This window comes from Parasteatoda tepidariorum, chromosome 1 (genome assembly GCF_043381705.1).
Source record: "Parasteatoda tepidariorum isolate YZ-2023 chromosome 1, CAS_Ptep_4.0, whole genome shotgun sequence".
Classification (NCBI taxonomy): Eukaryota; Metazoa; Arthropoda; class Arachnida; order Araneae; family Theridiidae; genus Parasteatoda; species Parasteatoda tepidariorum.
This window is the reverse complement of record NC_092204.1, coordinates 76,191,979-76,215,978: the sequence shown is the minus strand read 5'-3', so window position 1 is coordinate 76,215,978 and position 24,000 is coordinate 76,191,979. Positions and strand designations below refer to the sequence as shown.

Genomic DNA, 24,000 nt, shown 5'->3' with positions numbered 1-24,000 from the left:
TTTTTTGTTTCTCTCTTACTTAAATATTACTTTGGAAGCCCTAAGGTGCACACTTTTCAACTTCAATTTTGACAAGTAAGTAATTTTGAATTTAATTACAAGTATGTACAAGCAAAGTTATAGAATGCAAACTATGTATTCTAAAAATATAAATTAAAGGCAGTCATTACGAAATACCCTATAAATATTTAGATGCAATTTTCCTAAATTTATTACAAAAATTCAAAGTCATTCATTACTTGATTAATCCTCATATGACAAATTAAAATTCTAATGGATATTTCATGAAAGATATATTTCATTAAAACTCTTTCTTTTTTTGAAAAACATAAATTTATTTATTTTTCTGTACAATTATAAAATATACAATACACTTGAAAAAAATATTTCAAGTTACAAAAGTGCAATGATTTGAGATCTATAGTTTATGGGCAGCCACTTAGGTAATACTTTAGTGACTGAGATTTAATACAACCAACAAATAATTCAAACAAAACTGAATATTTATTAATTTCATAAATGCAAATGACTTATAACAGTAAGTGTGAGTAGTAGAAAAATAAATTAACTATATTAAATAACAAGCAATGGTTAGAAATTTCAAACAATATAAGATTTTTTCTTGAATAAAAAAAATTAAATATACTCATCAATGCAATCTCCAAATTTGTAACAAATATTTTTTCTTTCACTTAAAATATGCTTCATAATAAATAGGTTTAATGTTTGACACTTAAAAGGAAATATTTGTTTCAATAATGTTTAAACTTTTCCGTACAAGAAATAATGTTAAATAAAAAATGGATGATACTATGAAATGTAAAGTCAAGTCAGATCAAATAAAAATCTGTCATAAAATTATAATTGCCTCTATATATCAGAAATATATTAACACGTTTTTCAAAGTTTATTTAATAAACATTAGAAAAACAGACATATAAGTTAATTTTTGCTATGAAAAGTCTCCATAAATATACATGTTCAAAATTTCATAAAATTAAGATTATTTACTGTATATATAATATTCTATATCGAATTCAGTATGTGACTGTTGAACTACTTCATATAAATAATGTAAAAAAATTGTAAGTCTGAAATAAATGAACAATTCAATTAAAAGAGATACTTTGAAAGGTTTAACCCTTAATGCACCAAAGCTGCCATATAAGTAGCAGGACACTGTTACTTACTGGATACTTAGAAATTTTTTTTATAATTACTTTCATGGTTGTACATACAACTTCATTTAAGTATAACTAATTACAATATAATTATACTTGATGGTCATAATTGGATTTCATATCCGACTGTTGAGGGTTTTAGCTTTTAAATAATAGTATGACTATTTGACTTTCTAATAAAAAATAACCACACCAAAAAAGCATTAAAAAAAAGAAACAAATTTATATTAAGAACAGTAAAATGCAGGAAAAATCATCAATAAAAGAGTTAAGTTGTACTATTCTATTTTTGACATAATGGGACGCTATTTATAAAAACTTTAAAAATGTCATCCAACGGTATATAATTATTCTCTGCAGGTAATAATAATAAAAAAAAAATATCTGAAACAGTACTTTTAAAGATTTCATCCACAAATGATTATGAGTGATTTGGTTAAAAATTTTTAATCGAGCTTTTCTAAATCAGCACCAGTTCTTCCATCTTCAAGTTCATCTTTTATTTCACTCAAATAATCATCTATTAATTCATCAGATTCGTCATTTATAGAGTCATCATCATCTTCAACCTAAAGAATAAAATTAATCATTGTAAAAGCTTTTTCACTATTCTATCAATCAATTAGGAAACAATAAAACCAGTTAGGAAATATGATCATTCATGTAGCTTTTGGTTTCAAATTCTTCGCAAACTGCATTATTCATATCAGGGATGAGATTAGCCAAAAGGCAAAAAAGCTGAATTTCCACGATTGTAAATTTTACGCAAGCGCAGCCCTTTAATAATAAATTCCAGACAGTTTAAGGTAATAAATAATGTGTTGACATACAAATGCGTACTAATCTATTATAAAAACGACAACATTGATACCTAACATTTAGTGAAAATAAAAATTACCAATTGAAAAAATAAAGCTGGAAATTATATTTTTCCTCAGTTCACATAAGAGACAATTATTACTTGAAAAACTACCTGGTTTANAGGAATAATTTCTTTCCCCTAATTTTCCTTACGTTCATATAATCTAAAACAATGTGCATATATGTCTCCATGTGCAAATTCTATGGAGATACAATGCCATCTTGTGCCATAAAAATTATAATTCTTAAAACACTCCAGAACACAAATATGCGAAATTATTCTGGCATACTGCCGTGACGTCCGGTAGATGAGGTCCTTTCATGCTGGCACACATACGAAACAGTCGGCGCAAAAGGGTTAAAGATGATCCAGTTTTTCTTCTTCCCATCTTATTTTTTTTAACGACAAATAATCACTTGATACACACACAATTCAGTGCTAATGAGTTTAGGTTAAAAAATTTAAATATTATTTAATAAAGCTGATATCACATTAAATAATCACAATTAAATAGAAAAAAAATTCTGCCTTTATTTTACAAACATTATGTTAAATAACAAAACATCAATATTAGTTTAAAGCATTCAATTAAATGATTAAAAGAGAGTCAATATTATTTAGGAAAAGAGATATAAATACATTCAATAAACGCATTCAACTTTAAAATAATTAAAATTTAGAGGAGATAATCTACATCCTATAAAAGTTTCCCACACTGTAATGTAAACAACATATCCAAGAAGAGGTTTCATTTCAGTATAATTTCGTAATAGTTAACAACAACATTAGTTTTTCAATTTAAAATATGTAAAAGTAAATATATATCATAAAAATACATGCTTGTCTATTTCTCAGCTAAAATGTGGGTTATAAATTTTTAATCTGAGGTGTACAATTCCATTACTTTTTTAGTTGAAAATTTTGATACATATTTGATAACCTATAGTTGTATTGTCAGGAATAATTAAAAATAAAATTTTATGATTGTTTGTTTTGCAAGGTTATTTTCATCAAATTAGCTATTTATATAGAGTAAAATATGCAAGCAAGTTTATAGTTAGTATTTGGCAAAATCATGCATTTGTAATTACAAATTCATTTTTCCATTTCAAAATCATTTATAAATCATTAAAATATAGCTCATCAAGTAAAATTTACGTAACTTAAAAACACTGTAAATATTTACCTTTACTGACTCTTCGGTTTCTAGAGCAGCTTTAATTTTTTCTTGCTGTTGAGTCAATTCTGATCTTAAATGTTCTATTTCCACATTTTTAGATGCAATTTCACTTTCATGTTGTTTAATAATACTTTCAAGTTCTAAACTTGATTGGTTAGTTTGTGCTTTATCACCAGCTTCTCCAACTTCTGAAGATTCAACAGTAGACTGAAATTTTAAAAGAAACAAAAATATTAAATGAAGCAATTAAAACTCAGTTTTAGATACTCTTAATGTATGCCATTAAGAATATAAGAATTAAATAGGTTTACTGCAGCTCAACTAATAGTTTTAGTCAGTGGTAAATCTGCATTTTTTTAAGGATTAGTTATTGCTACAATAGATTTGAATAAAAATGTGCAGGACTTTCAATATTATGAAAAATTTCTATAAATGCATTACATTAAGTTTTTGATTGCATTATTTTTAAACATATTAAAAGTTGAATAATACAACAGTTTACAGAAGATAGCTAACTAAAAAAAGTAATCATTTTCAAAAGCAAAATATCTGTCAACGGGCAAGGAAATAATTTTTTTTTTTTGTTAAACAGAGATTATTAAATTCAGGCAATTTATGTCTTGTCCATACATATTTTTTACACGTGGCAGGTACAATTTACTTCCATTTATTTAAAAGTTTGTTAATCCACAGATTTCTGCAGATTCTATATAATTAGGTTATACAAAATTGGAAAAAAAATTTGTCTGAGACTATGAGCAACAGTTGATTATGACGTCAAACGAGAAACACAAACCAGTTTTTCTTCTAGTCCGCCATTTTAGTGGACTTAGTGAAATAAATTTACAGAAGACAAGTTTGAGCCGGGCATTATAAGCCAGCATTTGATCACTAAGCAAAACCCCCAGATGATTCTTTGGACAACTATATAGTGAACAAATTTTCTTTCGTTAATGATGCAATAATTCCAAAATTTCAAATTCTAAATCTTTATTATTGAAGAGAAATTAGAAAATTCCTTTTTTATCGTAGCATAAACAGTAAAACTTCAATTATCTGAATTTCTTTCATAAAATAAAAGTTGAATAATACTAAATAGGAATATCAGCCCCCAAAGCAGCAAAAAATATTGGACAAATGGAAACAATATGAAAGTTAATAAATTCATTGATGAATTTAATTTTTATTTGTAAAAGAACAAACTTTTTTGGCAAACTTCTAAGAAGAAACTTTTTTCTGATTAAATATTTTAGTAATAAAATTGTTGATGCTTATGCATTTTGCCGGCACAGGCAATAAAGTCAGTAATGAAAAAAAAATTAAATAAATAAAGTATTTGAATTTACTTGCATGGGAGAAAATGCGAAGTACCAAATTGTTTTGTTTGTCGGAAAACAAACTAAACATAACTAAAATTAATATATAGTTTTTAAAATTGTTAACAATACAGTAAAATTTTCAAAATAGAACATTAATTACTTAAATAAATAGGTTAACTGACATTTGTTTAAAAATCTCATTCTTACTTTTAGGAAAAAGTCATCATTTTTAGAATCCAGCTGTTCTTGTTTTTTAACACATTCCATCTTTAGTTGTTCTATTTCTTGTTTTAACAGCAAAACCTCCTGACTAGAATTGTTTCCTGAAACAGCTGCAAGACAAGAATGATTGTACACTAAAAGTTAAATTTATAAAAATCAAAAGTTCCTATAACATTTATGTCTAAGATAAAAATTTTATTTTAAAATAAAGAAAACTAAGTTTTCAGTTAATCATAAATAAATGTAAATTTATAAATTATTATTAAAAACTCACTAAGCTATTTTTAAATCTATTTTTTCAGAAAATAAATTCAAAAATTATGTTTGCAATTACATGATTTCACTGCCCTTATGTAATTATCTATTTATATAAATTTGAGAAGTACAAAAAAATAGTTTAAATGGAACAGAAATTGAAACTTACATCTTTGAGCTTTTAGTAAGGCATTTTGGTCTTTCAGTTGTTGGATAGAGTTAGCCATTTCTTCTGCATTATTTTTAACAGCTTCATACTCAGATTTCAATTCAGTCATTTGACTTTTCAGGTCATGCAGCTGTTGATCCTACATAAAAGAATATAATAGTAAACATTAATATTTAAGTTAGAAAAAGGATTAGATACATAATTTATATAATTATTTCATAAGATTTTCTTCCAAGAATAGCATAAATTTAAATTGTTCAAATTTGAGAAAACTATATATTTGAGAAAATAATATATCATAAATTAAGGCATAAACATTAATATTTAAGTTAGAAGACGATTAGATAAAGTAGGATACATAAATTTATATAATTATTTCATAAGATTTTCTCCCAAGAAAAAAAAACTGAATTTAAGGCAAATTTGAGAAAACTATTAATAAAGTAAAAACAGAAGACAAAATCCATAATAAAATACCTGATCCCTAATGACATCTTTGTACTGTCTTAGAAGTTCTTGCTGTTCAGGAGACATAGAAGACTCAGGTCCATTCAACAATTTTGGCTTTGGTTGAACAGCTTTAATTATAACACCTATTAAAGAAAAAAAATATGAGAATAACTTCTTAAATGTTTTAATTCAATATAATTTTATGAACTTTTCAATGAAGATAAAAAAAATGCATGAAAATAAAATAAATGATTAATAAAACTTTTAAGCAGAATTAAATGGAATGATAACAACTTAAGTTTATTTAAATTACACATTTAATAGTAATAGCAAAAGATTTTTCATTTTGTAAAAAAAAATTCATGAAATAAAAATAAATGTATAACTTGACAAAAAAAAATCTAAAGAGTTTTCCCTAGGAATAAAAAAGGGAAGGTTGCTTCCTCATAGAAAAGGACACTTTGGGCTCAGGAAGGGCACTTACTAACCATCATTAAAATTTATCAAAATGTGTAATAACTGAATTTGATCCTCAATGCTTAAACCGTCCCCTTATACTATTTTATCTATATATTCACAAAGTAATTTTCACTTTGTCTCAAAATAACAGAAAAACATTTTCGTGGAAAAATAAAATAAAAAGGAAGTGTTTCTAAGGGATGGTGGCTTATTTTTATGAAAAGGGGCAAGAAGCGCGCATTTATAGAGATAAAAGGGAGCAAGACAGGCACGCCCTTCTAAAAACGCACTTAGGGAGAACACTGATAAAACATAAAGCTAAAATTATTTGGAATGGTTATACTTTCAAATGAATTGCAAAGCAATTTTAACATTCAACGACAAATTAATCACAAACCTTAAAAATAAAACTACAGGAAAAGGCAAGACACTTGCCACTAAAAACTTAATCAAAATTAGGTTTTAGATGAGATAAAATATATTTTTAGTACATTTAAATTTCAAATTGTCTTATAAAACACACACACAAAAAGAATGCATATTACTTTTTTCATTGAAAATACATAAAATCATAGTATTATAATGATAAAAAAATCGATCAAAATTTAAAGTAAAATAACAGAGAATGAATGTATTTTACACATCATCAACATTTCAAAATATCCTAAAAATTAAGCTTATAACATAAACCTGGTTAAATTTTTTTTGATTTTTGAACAAATGAAACATGTGTATCAATTTATTCCAACCTGATTGTTAAGACTCAATATAAAAAGTAAAAACCTTTTTCTCATATCCAGTAAAGAAACAACACTGTCATCAATAAGTTTTTAAAAAAAGTTAAGTTTTTTTTTTTTTTACTCTGTTTCAAAATAAAAGTAAGTGATTGTACTGAAATTATTTAAAATAAATCTTATATCTATTTATTATTTAAAAAAATTACTTTAACTGCTTAACAGCGTCTTTTTTCTGGCAAATTGGGTAAAAAAATAAGCATATTTTTGAGAAACAAATTTCTGTTATAATCGATTATATAAACTCAAATCAAGAGTCAAAACTATTACAATTATTGATTTTATGAAATAATTTGAATTTTTATTTAGAGAAAAAACAATTTGCATTTTTACTTAAAGTTGGCTTTTCTACTAAGCTAGTGAAAACAAAATTCACGCCTTTTCCAGAGTAAAAGAAAAGCATCAAAACCTTTTGCAATCATACCTATACTTGACTACCAGAGCCATCTGTTAGAAACATTATAAACTGAAGAAAAAAAAATTCAGGCAAATCATTGCAATGGAGTAAAAAAAATCAGCCGCACGAGCGGCGCTCAGGCAAAACAGGGAAGGCCCCTTTTCAAGTACCCGAGTGGTGTTCGGTCAAAACTGGGAAGTGGTTAAATAATTGTATATTTGTTAAGTCTCCAATTGGCAAAAAGAAATACAATACTATTTTGACATAAAATAATCATTAAAGAAATTTTGACTTTTTATGAAATGCCAACCTTTAATATTATTTAACCCCCTTGATTGCTTAACGTGATTGTTTGATACTTAACAGAAGACAAAATTTTGTGGCTGATGATATAAACAATATAAAAAAATTTCTATTGAAATTTAATTTACCTTCTAAGCACTTGAAAAGTCGACAAAATTCATAATCAAATAATACTTCTGAAGGTTGTTTGAATTTAAGATGAGGATTCTGAGCAGCTCTACTGTAATTTTCATTCTTAGTTATTGCAACAAGTTTATCCAAAAATGTTTCAAGACCAATGCGTTTTATAATTAATTGGCACAAATCATCTCTGAAATGATAGTAATTAAATAATTTCAACAGTGATAAACAAGTGCATAAAATCTTAAATTGTTGGGAAGACTTCCAAGTGTTTACTCACTTTGTAAAACTAGGTTGTGAATTATCATTAAATTCAATGCATATGCCTAAAAGAAAAGCACATATTCCTTGAACCAAGTCTTCATGTTCATCTCCTTCAGTAAGATTAACTTGGGAAGTAAGCTTAACAGAGTTAATGAACTTTTAAATTACATACCAAGTATTTCATTAAATAACATTAAGTGTCTAAATAAACAAATGCATAAACAGTTATGGTATAGGCAATTTCTTAAAAAGGTAAATTTAATCTCTTTTTATTTAGTTCAAGCAAAAAAAGGAATAATAAGCATTCTGTTTCATTAATTAAATTGTTTAAGCTGAGCTACAGAAGGGGCTAACTATACAGCATACACAAATACTGATCACTAGTTCTGATTTTATGTGTATTGTATGTAACTAATCTGCAGTGTATGGTAATGTCTCCGTGGTAGGTATTGAGCTGTATTGTTTGATCCTCAGTTGAAGTTCACTCAGTTTCATATTGATAGATACTAGCTTGTCAGCTGAGAAGTAAAGAATTTTATGGTTTTAGGACTCTTTCTAAACATTGAATAAAAATTAAATGATATGCTGATTATACGAGATTGTAGGATTTAGAGATGAAATTTTTTTTTTCTGTTGGCACAGAGTACTTAGATTTAAATAGAAATCTTTAATAAATATAGTAAACCTAAATAAATAAATGTTTCAATTTTATACAGTCTTTTAAGGAAAAAAAGTTTAAGACAATATATATATAACAACACTGTTTACATGAATTTAATCAATAATACAAGAACAAAAAAGGATACAAATGGTATATTAGTAGGAATACTTAGGAACTGCATGACAGATACAGTACAATTGGCTAACCAAGTACTCATTAGCATAAGAAGTCCTAATCGGGTCTGAAGTTTACCTCCCTAAAAAAATTAAAAGAATGCATTGTGAAACATAGCTAGTGTTTTTACAATTAGAAAGTAATATGTGGTAAGAATTTTAACAAAAAGCTTTATTAATGCTTGAAATTAAAAAGGAAATACAGTAAAAATACATAACGTTACAAAAAAAAGAAATATATAAAGCTAGATTATTAATAATAATTGCATTGCACTTACTTGTTGCAACATCAAAACACATTGATTCATAAGAGAAACTGCAGGATTTCCCATACTAGTTGCCAACTGAACTCGTAATAGCTGTTCTTTCTGAGTGGGATTGTCCACAAGAGAATGAGACAAGGCAACAGCAGCAAACCAATTAGATATTGCATCAGTACTAAATAAGCTACCACACAGAATTTGGCCAACAGTAACTGTATTTACTAAAATAATGATAAGATGAAATTTAAAATGATGAAAACTAGATGAAATTTAAAATTCACCCATTTATTTAAATACAGGTGACATATATTATTAGTAAAGTGATTGATGAATTTGAATACTTTACTTAAATAAGTGTTTCTTTTAAAAAATCTACAATAGAGTATTTATAAAAAATCTTTATTTTTAAAAAAATAAATTTTGCATTAGCAGTAATTTTTGGAAAATTTAAACATAATCAATTAATCTGAAAGTAGCAACACAGCAAAACATTATATATCTGCAGAAAATATTAGATCATAAAAAAATGTAATAATAAATCTTTCTACAAAATTGAATTATCTCTCACATTGTTGATTATTTTTAATTTTAATAGGCGATGAATAATCAAAGGGGTGGATTGTTCTAAACAAAAATCGTAAAAAAACAATTTAAAAAAAATTCACATATTCACTTAAATGAATGTGATGAAGATTGTAATTAGTAAAGAAATTAAATATTTTTAGAAAATCCATAATAATTAAATAAAAAATAAGAACATTTATTTCATAAAAAATATTTGAGAAATAGATATCATTGAACACAAAATAAATTTAACTTAAAGTATTCATTGATTATTTTGGTACAAAATGAGGTCTCAAATATATGATTCTTTAGAAATAGGATTAATCAGTTTTGGAAGAACTTTTTAAATATTCTATGTTTCACTAAATCAATAATTTTAGAGGGTTTTTCCATATACTTTTTCATTTCAGCCTCTTCACAGAATAATCAAAGACAAATCTGATAAGGTACTGGCAGCACCATTATTTTAGCAAAATAATGTAATTTTTTTTAATGGGTAAACAGTTAAAAAGTATGAAAACTACATTATACATCAAATTATGGGCAAATACTTGATCTCATTTTTCTGGACTATCTTTTCACTTCTATCTTTTATCTTACTCCCTACAAGAAGTGTGAATGGTGCCCTAACTAACTATGCTATCAAACTGCTTCAGATTTTTCACACACATTTCTTTAGAATGAATTGTGATACGATATATTTAACTGTACAAAATAAAACCTAGGAATATTATTAAAAACCTAAAGCACAAAAACTATTCACATACCATCAGCAGTAGAAGGCAACAATGTTTGAACAATTTGAGCTTGGCCAAATTCATTTCTATACAAAAAGCATTGAAAACAGTATAAAACAGAACAACGCAGAGCAAAAGGCTGTTTATCATTTCCCATTGACAAAAGAAGCACTACAATGGCAGATCTATAAAGAGAAAAATGTTTAATGCTTTTAGTAAAAGAAACACAAGTAAATAGTAAGAGAATTAATAGTTCACAGCAATAATATTAATAGTTCACAGCTTCAGATTCCCCCCCCCTTCTTTTTAAGTGCCATTCAAATATATAAGGATGTTTTTGTTACGTTTTGCTAGACCCCTTGTCAGCAAAAACATCCCATGCTTACTTTAGAAAGTGACATCCTCTTATTTTTTGCTTTAACTTTGACTAGTTTTAAGATTAAATTCAAACAAAAGATGTAACTTGGCATAAAACGAAATTTTCATTAAAAAATTTATTTTATAAAACTTTGAAACCCTTCAAAATGCTTTTCCTCCCCTTGCCAGCATAAGCTAACGCAAAGAAAATGGCAAAAAACTTATAGGTTTACAATTTGCAAAAGCAAGTTTGCTTAATCAATTCAAGTTTGCTTTCAGCATTAAAATATTTGAAAAGACTATTTGCAGAATAAAATAAATAAAAACACACATAAAATTGGATGGAAGAAATTTTAATATTCAAGAGCATAGGTGAAGCATTGAAAGAGCACAAACCTCCTTAATAACTTTCCAAAACTTCTTCATAGTTATTTATTTTTGAAACTTCAAAAAGCTACCACTTAAAACAAATAACGATAAAAATTTTTAAAAAAAATTTGTAGTAGATATATTATTCAACAAAATAATTCTATGATTAAATTTATTTTTGTTTCATTAGCAGTAAACAACTTAAAGCATGTTTAGAAGCATATATTTTTAGAAGAAACTTGAGAGGGTATCTATGATTAAGATTTTTATTATTAACTAATTAATTTCATTTCATAAGAAATGTTTTAATTACAAATTATTTTTTAATGAAAAGTAATCTTTTCTTTCAATATAATATATTTGATTTTTTTTATTTACCTTAATTTTTTGAAAATTTGACACCAGTTTGAAAGATTTGTACCAAATAAATAGAAATATTAAAAAGGAATATATATATATATATCGACCCCATAATCATTAATTGCATAATATATCGCCTAACACTTTAACTATTAAAAAAACATGTGCCCTCCCCCCTTTCATGCTACGTTTATGTTAAAGAGTGCTACATAATTGAATTACTTGGGTGGAGTTGTTGGGGCATTCACTGATGAGAAATACTCTTGATTGCCATGATTACCACGTATCAATTCTGCCACAGTATTGATGGTCTATTTTAAAAAATGAAAAAGTAATTTTGCTTAAAAATTTCAGTTATCAAAATACAAGAACTTTCATTAGTAATGTACGTAAAACACTAAAGAAATCACAACAGATAAAAATGTATAAAAAATAATAAGTAACTTATCACAAAATTTTTAAAATCAATGTATATTTAAATCTAATAAGATAATTTTGACTATATTAGAGTGATATTAGCATGTGATAAAATTCTGGTCTTTTCTCCAAGATGTCAAGAAAATGCAGATTATGTTAAACTGTCATTGAAAGAGAATAATTTTTATTGCTTAAATTTAAATGTACTTTTAAAAAAATTTAATCTGATGAATCCATCTTGTAGAAATAAATGTTCCACAGTGCAATTTCATTGGAGATGACTGGTACAACAGTTGTACTCCAAGTCTTTTTTTTATTTTGTCATACAAATATTTGCAACATAAGAGACATGTAATGTTGAGAGATATATTATGAAGACAAAACAAAGATAGTAATACAAAAAATTTATATATTATTAATTAATATCCTTATAACAAAAAAAGGGGTACAATTGTACACACCTGGCTAAGTTGCAACTGTTTTACGAGCCCTCTCCAAAAGGTTAAACAATTGTTTGTTCATTGTATCAAGTAGAAATTTATTTTAACTGCACTTTTTAAAAACATTTATAATTCAAATGCAAAATGTCTTTATTTTGTAGAGTAACATGACTAGATGTACTTAATGTAAGTTTTTTATATGCTAGTAACATGACAAAAAACCATGATGTTATTATTTCATAATGTAAAGATAACTATTGTTTGAAAATCTTGTAAAGAAAGCGATACCTTAATATAAAAACTTCATTTGGTTCATAAATTATAAATGTACTTTATCATCTTTATAATTTATGAAACTAGAAGTTATTATATTATCAACTATATCTTTCAGTTTCTTGGCATTATTCATTTCAAGTAGTATCTTGTTTTCTTCATAAAGATCTATTTTAAAATGAGCCCTCTCAATAACTTTTATAAGTCAGAGTTTTAGAAAAATAAAAAATCAGAAAAATGTCTTACTTCTGTTAAAACATCAGCTGGAACTCCAGATGCCATTAAGATAGAACAGAGTTGCTCCAAAAGACCTTCGTAAATAACAAAGTTAGAATGAAGTTTAAAGTGAATAACAAATTTAGAAATCTAATTTCAAGATTTTTAAATATTAGATACTTTGCTTTTTAAATTTCTTGTAAAAATATCAAAATGAGTAAGAAAATAAGTTTTTCTGCAAAGGACATAATATTGATTTGATGAAAGTAATCGATATTAATTGTTTTTGCACAATGGCATTTATTATTACACTTGAAATCACTATGGTTTATAACTAAACATACACAGCACACAACCAAGAAAAAAGTTGCTTTTTTTTCTTTCAGGAAGGAGCAAACCATTAACCAAAATGGCCTACAGTTTTAGATAATTAAACTAGATTTATATACTGTACAGTAATACATAAATTATAATAAGTTATGGATATTTTATTAATTCATTAAAATTAGTAGCAATTAAGCTTTTATATAATGGCATCAAATTAGTGATTTAGAATTTTAAACAAATACAAATTCTACTTTCAAAATTTTCTAAAAATTATTTTATTCTTTCCTTTTTTTTCCATGATTTTTCTTAACACATATTTATTTATATCAATTAATAAACAAATTCAAATAAGAATTTTTAAAATCCCTTTTTTTAATTTAATTGCTATATACTGGCTTAAATATTTAAGTTTTTTACAATACAATCAGCCATAATAAAATTTTTGAAATTTTATCAGTACAACACAATGAAAATTTATTACGATGCCAGATTTAGTAGTTTTTTTAAAAAAATAATCGTAGATTATTAATTTCAATATTATCTCTAAAAATTGATAAAATATCTTAAAAATGAGGATCATATCAATCGAAAAGATGTTTTATATCTTTAAAATATATAAGTAAAATCTTATCAGGATGCTAAGCATATGAAAAACCCTTCATGTAAAATTATTTTTTAACAGCATTAGTAATTTGAAATCAGATGAACCAAGTTTGCATTTAGATAAACCAAGAGTACACAATAACTTTTTAAATTTTTTTTACAAAATATGAAATTGCAAACAAATTATGATTGAAATGCTCCCCTCGTCACATGACAGCAACTGCCATTATTTGTTTGCAATTTGATACAGTGAAACCTCCAAGAAAGACTATCTCTGTGCAGCGACCATTCTATTTCTGACCACTTTTAGAAGGCACAGAATGTTTTCTATCGACTCTATGTTGAAGAAAATCTTAAAGACAGACCATCGAAACTGCCCTCAGCGACCGACCGAACATCCACACTAAATGCAGAAAAGGTTAAATATGGCAGCATGTTATTATATAAAATTAAATGCAAAGTCAAACAAAAAACATAATTGTTCATTTATTTAAAATAGTGTTATCATTCATCATTGATAAATTTTTACATATAATTAAATCAGTAAAGGTCATTTTTATTGAATCTAAATTTTATTCATTGATCTGGTTTTCATGATATCAAAGCAGTTTCTGCAACAAGAAAATGACACTGAGTAAAATAAAAATCTCTCGTGAAAAATTGTGTACTCTCGATAAAATTTTGAAGTCAATGGAGGTAACTCCTAAGAATGATCAACCTCCATTAACGACCATTTTACTGTGGAACAGAGTGTTCGCTGCCGAGATGTTTCACTATATCTTGAAGGAAAAAAAAACAGTTTTAATCTAGGAATAATTAAATGTAATTGTAAGCTAAACAATTGAGAAGGCTAGGAATCGACTAAACTCATATGCATAATATAGAAGCTCACCACATTGAAACATTGCTTTTTGAGCAGCCACAGTAACTTGTTGAGGATTATTTGGTGAAACCAAGGTTCGAACAATCTAAAATAGAAAAATACTTTATTTACTATTTTGTAAATCAGATGTGAATTAAAAAGAAAAGATACATAACAGTAAAAATTATACTTGTAGCATCATGAGGGTATTATCTACTTTCTGTGGATTCATGCCCTGCTCTGTTGGGTCTTGAAGGTCGAAAAAAGGAGCTATGTGCTTAATATAAGTGCCTTCTTTGAAAAAAGTTTGGTTTGAAGTATTGTTTTTAAGTAATGTTAACATTACCCGTAAACAATCTCCAACTATAACACCTGAAACAACAAACAAGTTATGCTTACGAAAATGTGAAAAATATCTTTCAAATTTTTTAGGTTAAATTACAAAGGTTTTTTAGAGTAAATTGTTGATGCTTAATATATAAATGAGAACTGTTATTTTAATCTGATTTTCTATTCCAAAATGCTTGTAAGTATTACTTGCTTCCTAAATATGAAATATTTTTTTGAGGTGAAAATTTATTTTTACACCAATAAGTTTAAAAAATTTTTTTAATGAAAAATTAGATTTACAACACTATATTAATAATAGTTGGTGTTTCTGAAAAATATTTCATACATTTTTCATAGTATTAATTACAGCGGTGAGCAGAGAAGATGACCAAGGGAAGAATTACTTCATTATTTATCCAGCAAAGGGACAGATAATCAACCAAATAGAAAGACATAAAAACGACAAATTTACATACCTGCCAACTTTTAATCCTTTTGAGGATTGTTTTCCCCAGTGGTAGTAAATTAGAATTTAAATTACAATTCTAGGCAGAAACATATGCTGTTTTTGGATAAAGCTTATGTGGACAAACACGACAGAATTTACAGCAATGTATATGCTTAAATTTTTTAAAATAGTGGTGGTCAAAAAGATTTTATACAGTGGGTGATCGGTTAACGAACTGATCGGTTAACGAACAAATCGGTTAAGGAACACTTTCACGAAAGATTTTTGTGTTCGGATAACGAACACATATTCGGATAACGAACAATTTCAAGAAAGATTTTTTGTGTTCGGACAACGAAAACATATTCGGTTAATGAACAAAACGAATTCTAACGAACACTTCTCGGCCTGAAAAAAATTTATATTAAACATTTGTGATCATTTTGCATACGAAATAAGATCACTGAAAGGAGAAATGTTTAAAGAAGATGAACTAACGACAGAAGAACTCCAAGAAATTTTGAATGAAGAACACCAAGAAACACAGCGAAATGTGTCTCCTACTCTTGATGTACTAATGATGAAAGAGGACCAATGCCGACATCTGCCATTAAAGATATTTTGAAAAAGTGGGAGGATGTCAGAGCAATGGTCTTAGAATGGCACCCAAACCAAGCTGATGTCAATAGGTTTGGGGATCTTTACAACGACAATGCTATTAGTTACTTCCGGAAAAATCCTAAAAAAGAGAGAAAAGCAATCGACATTGGACCGCCCCATAAGCATAAAATGAAATGGATTGATTAATATGCAAGACTATATGTATGTATAATTTTTTTAAAAACTTATTAAGAAATTATACATTTTTTAAAATTTAATTTTTAGGGTCTCCAGAACGAATTAATCGATTTCACATAGAAGTCTATGGTAAATCGATGATCAGTTAACGAACAATTCGGATAGCGAACATAGTCTTGGAACGGATTATGTTCGTTAACCGATCACCCACTGTATTAAGTTTATAAATGGAAAGAATACTTAGAAAGAATACATTTTACTACCACTTTTAATATAGAAATAAAATTTTACGCCAAATGCGTAAAAGCTGGCAGGTATGAATTTATTACTAGTATTTTTTATTTATTTATGATTTAACAAGGAAAATAATAGAATTTCTTAGCAAAGTGAATAAAGAAATTTTAGGGCATTAAAATGTTTAATGCCCAAAAATTTCAAAACATTTAGATGAAAATATTTTTTCTCCCACAGAATAATTTCAGCTTATATTTAGATGAAAATTTAACTCAAAATATTGATTTCGATAAATATATATTTTCCAATGTTTTTTTTTATTATTACTTTTGAAAGTTTCTTTTGTTTGCTCTACTGATTATACTCTTTTCTTCAGCAATATTCATTTAAGGAGTTTTCCCCCAGCGTTACCTATCTTTGCACACCACAGATTGATTATTTTACCATTTAAGTAGAGATTTATTTTTAAATTATGTTCTCATATTTGCTTTATTAGCATCATATGTCTTGCAGTCCAATACACAAAAGAGATATCTCAAGTGGAGAACATTTTAAAATAAAGGAAGTGCAGGCCTCTTGGAGGACAGAACAGTTTCAGAGATGCTCGCCATTCATTCATGTCCCTGGTTCATGTACATGTTCATTACATTCCTGACAGCATTATCAATATGGACTGCATTTCAAATAAAAAAAAACGAATCCAATATGGTGTAGATGTGTCTCAAGAGAATGGTGAAGTTTTTAGCAGATTTGGTGTTGTCGAGGGTGCACCAAAAGACCATTTACATTACACCACTCAGTAGCGAAATGAAAGAGATCTACTGAGTCAGTGTTACTGTTGGTTATCACTTCACCAATTTTCTCATTTTAAATGTTAACATTACTACGTATTTACAAACATTAACATTACAACAGAAAACATTCCTTTTATACTTTAAATATGAATAGAAAGTTTTCTTTCATTCAGAGGTGTTAACAGAAATAATTTTATGTGAATGTAAAGGAACATGTTTTCTCAAATACCATGCCTTATTTTGCTTGAAGTATTTATCTTTTTATCATTCTCACAGATCATTTTGAGAAGTTTATATTAAGATTCAACTGATTTTTATAAATGAAGATTGAAAGACTAGGGAAACAGTTTTCCTTTTTTTCTTCTTTCATTATTTGACAGATATTATGATCAGCAATCAAGAATTTTTTTGGTTCAAATAATTTTGATTACTTATTTGTTTTATATTTCACAATAATTAATTTCAATTTTCAGATGCTGTTAATAAAACTATAATTTTGAAAAGCATGCATGAATTACGGAAGAACAATAATAAAATCGAAATATAATGCAATACATTTTTCTGATATACATAATTAAAAAATACAGTTATTAAACAATGGAAACTTATATAAAAAAATTTGTCAACAGAATTAAAGAGCAGAAAGTAAAATTCAATTTTTATTAGCTAGATAACATTTAAATTCAGAAATGCTACTGGATGCTTTACCTCCATCACTGTAGCCTTCTTCTGATATAATACGGAGAAGCTTGTCAAATCCATTTTCAAAAGCTACAATTTTTTGAATGTTAGCATTACTTTTGGTCAGGTATTCCAGAAGAATTAATGTCTAAAAGAAAAAGAAAGCATTAAAAACAATTATTTTACAAATGAATATGGAAAATATAACTTAAGAAATTTTTTGAATATATTTAATAAGTAAAAAAAAAAATTGCAAAGTTGGATTTCATAAGTGAAGAAACTAATATTTAGTTTTATAAACAAAGGGAATAAATTACAAGTTCAAACAAAATGGTTGGCACAGTAAAGTTACATATAATTGTACCTTTTACGACAAAGCAATACCTTCAACCTCCTTAATACTATGAAATAAATTTGTTTCTTATTTAATCACTATTTGAAAAAAAAAAAATTCAGAACCAATAGCATTTTGTTCCTTCTTTCTTTACGACTGCATAATTTAAAATAGAGTAATCAACAATGACAGTGGACAATTACACATGCCAAAAGTAGCATTCTTGGTAGTATAAAGCACAGAAGAGTAGTTTTTGGAAATATGATTTTTTTTTCTTGTTTTTATAAAACATCAACCCTGAAATACCACACTTATTTTTACAAACACAGAATACATTTAATTAGTTAAGAGTATCAATAGTTTTCTCCATTAATGTTTGATTGGAATATTAGAATGCTATAGAGATACATCTATACCTCATCTAGAGTATTAGAGCATTGTAAACAGCAGATATTTTATTTAAACCTGCACTATACTTTTGGAGTAAGATAACTCAAATTGTTGAAAAATACATAAAATTAAGCTTCTTAATTATAAGTCATAGAAATATAAATACCATTTCAGGTTGTTATTAGTCTCTAAATTTACTCAATAAAAATGTTTTCATGTCTTTTTTTTTATTTAAACTCCATTGGAATACTATACAACACATAGGAAGCACAAATATAAAATAAAACTGCGGGATAATTGAATTCCAAATAACAATTATACATACTAACTAATAGTGAATTGAAACTATATAGTTAATTTTTTAAAAGAATTGTGTATTAAAACTCCATTAAAAAGCCCAATCTCAAGAAGAAATTTTTCATTAAAAAAATTAAATAAAATATATATATATATATATATATTAGCTGTAAAAATCAATCACTAAAAGCAACAAGCAAAACGGAACTTTAAGTTAACGTAAATAATTCAATGATAACTTACGTCATTTCTTATTATTTCTCTGGGATCTGAAAGCAAGTCCATAAGTCTTGAAATTCCTTGTGGACTCACTAATATACATTCTTGTAAATCTTTTGGTTTGTGGCTTAAAAGACCAGCCAAAAGTCTAACTATAGGCCAACGCACTTTGAAATCAAATTCCTAGAAATATATTAAACACAAAGTAAATTGATGAACAAATATACAAATAAATTTCTAGTAAAAAAAAAAAGACACATTAAACAAGAAGAATTAAAGAATTTTTTCTCATACATAACAAAAATAAATTTCACTAGTAAAATTAATTTGCTCAAAATTTTACTAGTGAAATCTATGGTTAATCAATAAATTATTAATAGTTATTAAAACTGTTTATAGCCTGCAAAAGAAAAGTTAGCAATGCTAGGTAAATACTTTTAGATGTTTAAAAACCTCACCAAATGGTTCTGAACCTGTAGTAGAAATTACTAAAGTCTTTTTTAAAACTTTAAATCAATATATATATACATTTTAATTTTTCATGTTAAGTTCTATAAAAAATATTTTATTTTTGATCTGCACAGTTTATTTTAATCAGTTTTAAAAACACATTATTCAACATTATTGTTGAACTAATAATTACCTCAATCAGTTCCAATAGTAACGAAACATTTTCAGGTTTCTTAATGAATATTTCAGTAAACTGCATACCAAGCTCATCAGTACCACCATTAATATAATTAGGATCTATATTAATAAAAAAGAAAATTTAATATTTGTAAATAAAAACACACATGCATTGTTTATAAATAATGAGATTTCATTTCATATAAAACAGAAACAAAGTATGAAAGAAATCTAACTATTTGCAGTTTTTTCATTAGTTTAAAAAACAATTTAATTTTTAGAAAGTCACTATAAAATGAATGAAATTTTTTTTTAACCCTTCAAGTATTGAGCTCATGGGGAAAACTGTACTGAAATTTCCTTGCTACCTATAACTATCCAATTGAATAAAATGGGACAAATCATTTTTAAAAATATGCAGGAATGTCTGGATTTTTAAGTTGGGAAAAAGCTAGGACAATCACTCAGAAATTTAAGAAATAAGGATAAGTCATACATTTACTTTGCACCACAATAAATTATTTGTAAACAAAGTGAAAGTGTACTTCTAAACGCTCTAATATTATAGACTTTCGTAAATCTCTGAATATTTCCTTACAGTCTGGTAGTCTTTTTTCATGGGCCATTAGTGATTGAAAAAGACAAATGGGATATCAATGTCTCAGGGCCTAACTGCAGGAAGTGAGTCCTCCAGAGTTTTTTTTTTTTTCAAATTTATTTGTAACATTATCAATGGTAAAAAAAAACAAGGAAAAAAAAAACAATGTGCTGCCAAAAGAAAAACTTTCTTTGTAAAATATTATAAATCAGTCTTGAAAAGGTTAAAAAAAGTTTTCAATTAAGGATTTTCTTTTTTTGTTTTTTTTTTTTAGTAAATTGTATCTTATATTATTCTTTTTCTTTCATTTCATTAAAAATATACCTAAAATTATAAAAATAATGTGCAAATCGATGCATATAACAGTTAAGCTTTGATTATGCATAAATATTAATACACTACCCCTTACATTTAGCTTTATCTGATTTAAACATTGATAAAATTTACAACTGATATTGAGTATATTTTTTTCAAAACATTTCAAAGCTTCATAAAAAAAAGGAAATAAGCATAAGCAACATACTTTCGTCATCCCTGGGACGATTAATAGCATTGCCGATGGCATCGAGTGCATAACCTAAAATTTCATTATCATTTCTATCACATTCTAATACATGGATTAAGGTATCCATTGCTTGTGCTCCGATTTCAAGGCGGAATTTCTGAAAAATTGAATAAATAATTAGTAAAATTAGTTTATTAGAAAAAACTTAATAAATTAAAATGCTTGTTTAACTTATATACTACTGCTGAAATTTAAGAAATCACATATGAACAATTAGTTACAGTAAACAAAATAAAAAATAAATACAGAAAAAAAATAATTGAGAAATGTTTTTATTTTTGAAAAATAAACAAACAGTCAAATAGTTTTTAAAAAATTATAAATTATTTTTTCCCAATTTAACAGCAAAAATCTAATATATGGCTAAAATATACAAGAATGCTAATACTTACAGTGGAAAGAGCTTTCAAAGCTCTGCAAGCATCTCTTCGATCATCAAGTAAAGTTGAAGTCTGTACTCTTTCTACCAACTTATCCACCTATACAAGTAATTGTGACATTTAATAACAGTAAATGATTCAGTCAAAATAGCATTTTAAAATCCAACAACTGTTACTTATAGATCAGTGGTTACCAACTGGCGGCCCACGAACTAAAATATATTAGCTGTTGTTTTTTTGCAAACTATTTTCGTAAAGAATCTATAAGGGTTTAAAATACTTTTCTTTCCTTTAAAAAGCCTAATTTTGTCGTTTTTGAGAAATTTACCATATCAAGAGTGCAAAATAATTATTTCTCAAGTTTCGGATCCAAGAAAATGTTTATTCAAATACAAAAATAATCGTGTATGCTGCTATTTTTCATTTCGTTTTTTTGTATTTTGTGAATATAATTTAGCATGCGAGTATCAGAAATTTTCTCGAAGAAATTCTTTCATTTAACTTTATTAAACCACTCATTTTGGACGAAATTATTTACATTTGTTAATTTTAAAACGCACAAATGAGAGAATGAATTGAATAACGAATGAGCGGAAAAGAAAAAAAAAATCATTTCGGATGCTCAAGAATTTTTTTTTGCTGCTATATTCATAATAAGTCAAAAAAAATATAAATTGTGGAAATTTACACAAAATAAGTATAAAAAGTTAAACAACGCAAAGTCGCGCAATGCATAACAGGTAATTTAGGATTCCTTGGGATATTTCAGTATTGCGATCTATCAAACCAACTACAATTACCAAGGCGCCAAAATGGGGATATTTCTGAAATGTGACAGAATAACCGCCAAGGCGCCAAATTGGGGATATTTCCGTAGTGTGATCTGGGGGAGAATAACCGCCAAGTCTTAAAAAAAAAAAAAAAAANATAAGGGTTTAAAATACTTTTCTTTCCTTTAAAAAGCCTAATTTTGTCGTTTTTGAGAAATTTACCATATCAACGGTGCAAAATAATTATTTCTCAAGTTTCGGATCTAAGAAAATGTTTATTAAAATACAAAAATAATCGTGTATGTTGCTATTTTTTATTTCGTTTTTTTTGTACTTTGTGAATATAATTTAGTATGCGAGTATCAGAAATTTTCTTGAAGAAATTCTTTCATTTAACTTTTTGAAACCACTCATTTTGGACAAAATTATTTACATTTGTTAATTTCAAAACGCATAAATGAGAGAATGAGTTGAATAACGCATGAGCGGGAAAAAAAAAAAAATTGCGGATGCTCTAGAAATTTTTTTTGCTGCTATATCCATAATAAGTCGAAACAAATATAAATTGTGAAAATTTACACAAAATAAGTATAAAAAGTTAAACAACGCAAACTCGCGTAATGCATAACAGGTAATTTAGGATTCCTGGGGATATTTCAGTATTGCGATCTATCAAACCAACTGCAATTACCAAGGCGCCAAAATGGGGATATTTCTGAAATGTGGCAGAATAACCGCCAAGGCGCCAAATTGGGGATATTTCCGTAGTGTGATCTGTGGGAGAGTAACCGCCAAATCTTAAAAAAAAAACATCACAGAAAGGGACCAACTACAAAGGTATAACTTATAACCACCCCCAGGCACACATATACTACCTGTTTTTTGAAAAATAATTTGCAAGTTTATAATCTATTTGGCATCTCGGCAATCGATACGGAAATATCCTCACAAAATGGATTTTATGCTTATACACAATTTATTTTTTAAACAAAAACATGCAGAGGTTTTCCTGAGGGCTATTTTACAGTCCAGCAACATTTAAAAACTCGCTCTCTTTTTGAAGATTTTAATCTTGGCAGTAGTTGATCCCAGTTATAATACAAGCTTCTATTTCTTTTAAAATTTGTTGTCTGAACTAAAACAAAGTCAAGATTTAAGTTTTCGTTTTTCTTATAAGAAATTGCTAAACTGGTGACTGGTCGTTAAGTGCTGCAGGATTGGAAAATTGTTGCTCGGGGGTGGCTATGGGTTATACCCTTTTGAGTTGGTCCCCTTCTGTGATTTTTTCCCCCGACCAATACCCGTAAGTAGCCAAGACTTGGTAATTGTTCTGCCGCAAATCACGATATGGAAATCTTCAAGGATTCCCTGTAATTTATATGCAATCCATCGCCATATGTATCTATGCGGTGGAGATGACATTAGTTTCGAGCGCTGACAATTTTCGGCTACAAATGATTCATAAAACAATAAAGGGTATAACATACATAATTTATTATATAAAAAGAGCATAATGATATGAATTTCACTAAGACATAAATAATATTTTGAATCTGAGAACATGTTCAAAACATAAAGAACAGTTTCTTGTTTTTGGAATACATATAGCATTGTTAAGAAAATAGTTTAGTTATAAATAAGTAATCAAAGTTCACATACTGTTTCAGCAGCTGTTGGCTGTTGGGAATCTTGTGGAGTTCCCAAAACAGATTTTAATCCGCTTTTAAAGTACTCCATTTCTGAAATTTACTGTTAAACCGAAAGTGTTTATGATGATGGTGCGTGGCCCTCCGAACTCATATCCGGTTACGTCTGCAAACTTCCGGTAGTATAATTTTTTTTAACTCTAAATTTTTCTGTGCATCATTAAAGAAAAAGTCTCATTATAAGGTAATAAATTTTTTTTCATTATTAGTAATTGTATACGAAAATTTATTA

The 24,000-nt window shown here is 26.9% G+C and overlaps 1 protein-coding gene across 2 annotated transcripts; it reads right to left on the bottom strand.

Annotated features, from left to right (window-relative positions):
• Positions 1-485: 485 nt before the first annotated feature.
• LOC107453474 (General vesicular transport factor p115) lies at positions 486-23,986 on the bottom strand. Of its 2 annotated transcripts, XM_071182568.1 has the most exons (20): positions 23,722-23,986; positions 21,305-21,391; positions 20,871-21,009; positions 19,766-19,869; positions 19,147-19,305; positions 17,910-18,030; positions 14,788-14,969; positions 14,628-14,703; positions 12,836-12,900; positions 11,682-11,770; positions 10,404-10,558; positions 9,088-9,293; positions 8,782-8,892; positions 7,992-8,113; positions 7,720-7,901; positions 5,666-5,781; positions 5,189-5,327; positions 4,750-4,874; positions 3,230-3,430; positions 486-1,864 (listed from the first exon to the last, which is right to left on the bottom strand). In XM_071182568.1, the coding sequence occupies exons 1-20, from the start codon at positions 23,797-23,799 to the stop codon at positions 1,841-1,843; spliced, it is 2,481 nt and encodes an 826-aa protein (XP_071038669.1). In that variant the 5' UTR covers positions 23,800-23,986; the 3' UTR covers positions 486-1,840. The 2 variants fall into 2 exon arrangements, with proteins under 2 accessions (XP_071038669.1, XP_042902652.1); XM_043046718.2 differs by lacking the exon at positions 486-1,864 and having other exon boundaries at positions 3,143-3,430.
• Positions 23,987-24,000: the final 14 nt, after the last annotated feature.

Excerpts from the sequence above, each read along its gene's own strand:
- LOC107453474 (XM_043046718.2), bottom strand. The coding sequence starts at position 23,799 with ATGGAGTACTTTAAAAGCGGATTAAAATCTGTTTTGGGAACTCCACAA. Across the intron at positions 21,392-23,721 it reads AGCCAACAGCTGCTGAAACA|GTGGATAAGTTGGTAGAAAG; the intron begins GTATGTGAACTT and ends TTACTTGTATAG. Across the intron at positions 8,893-9,087 it reads GTGTTTTGATGTTGCAACAA|GGAGGTAAACTTCAGACCCG; the intron begins GTAAGTGCAATG and ends TAATTTTTTTAG.